Source organism: Oxyura jamaicensis, unplaced genomic scaffold (assembly GCF_011077185.1).
Source record: "Oxyura jamaicensis isolate SHBP4307 breed ruddy duck unplaced genomic scaffold, BPBGC_Ojam_1.0 oxyUn_random_OJ70593, whole genome shotgun sequence".
Taxonomy (NCBI): domain Eukaryota; kingdom Metazoa; phylum Chordata; class Aves; order Anseriformes; family Anatidae; genus Oxyura; species Oxyura jamaicensis.
In genome coordinates this window covers 1-1,105 of record NW_023310076.1, presented here as the reverse complement: position 1 = coordinate 1,105, position 1,105 = coordinate 1, and the positions used below count along the sequence as shown (strand labels likewise).

General features: G+C 53.7%; 1 protein-coding gene across 1 annotated transcript in view; it reads right to left on the bottom strand.

Moving 5' to 3' along the window:
* Window positions 1-34, bottom strand: part of LOC118159474 (ras/Rap GTPase-activating protein SynGAP-like) — a gene marked incomplete at its 3' end in the record, with an annotated part of 2,722 nt that extends 2,688 nt beyond the window's left edge. Inside the window, exon 1 of the mRNA XM_035314052.1 lies at window positions 1-34. This exon is cut by the window's left edge and continues 277 nt beyond it. Within this exon, the coding sequence (XP_035169943.1) occupies window positions 1-19 (19 nt within the window).
* Between the last annotated feature and the right edge of the window lie 1,071 nt (window positions 35-1,105).

Genomic DNA, 1,105 nt, shown 5'->3' with positions numbered 1-1,105 from the left:
GGACATGGATGGGGGACATGGATGGGGGACCAGGGGACATGGATGGGGGACCGGGGACATGGATGGGTGACCATGGTAACAGGCATGTAACCATGGCAGCATGGATGTGCATGGATGGGTAACCATGGCAACACAGATGTAAAGCTGGGTAACCATGGTGACATGGATGTGTAGGGACGGGTAACCGTGGTGACAGGCGTGTAACCATGGCAACATGGATGTGCATGGATGAATAACCACGGTAACAGACGTGTTACCATGGCAACATGGATGTAACAGCTGGGTAACCGTGGTGACCTGGATGTGCATGGATGGGTAACCACGGTAACAGGAGTGTAACCATGGCAACACGGATGTGCTGGGTAACCGTGGTGACAGGAACGTGTAACCATGGCAACATACGTGTGCACAGCAGTGACCATGGTAAAAAGGATGCTGGGTAACCATGGCAACACGAATGTGCTGGGTAACCATGGTAACAGGCATGTGCATGAGTAACCACAGTAACAGGCATGTAACCATGGCAACACGGATGAGTAACCATGGCAACAGGTGTGTGCAGGAGCATGGCAACCATGTGCACACGGATAGGGTAACCATGGCGACGGGGTGAGGGTAACCACGGCAACAGGCGTGTGCTTGACAAGGGTAACCATGGTGACACACGTGTGCAGGATGAGCATAACCACGGCAACGCGGGGCTGTGGTAACCAGGGCGACAGGCGTGTGCGGGATGGGGTAACCACGGCGACGGCATACAGCCAGGGTAACCATGGCAACAGGACCAGGTAACCACGGCAACACACGTGTGGGGGACACAATGACCACGGCGACACAGTAACCATAGCAACAGGCGTGTTCAGGATGGGGTAACCATAGCAACAGGCATGTTGAGGACAGGTTTTCATGGCAACATACATGTCTGGGATGGGGTAACCATGGCAACACGCATGTTTGGGATGCAGTAACCATGGCAACAGGCATGTTCAGGATGGGGTAACCACAGCAACACATGTTCAGGATGGGGTAACCATGGCAACATACATGTTCAGGAGGGGGTAACCATGGTAACATACATGTTCAGGAGGGGGTAACCATGGTAACA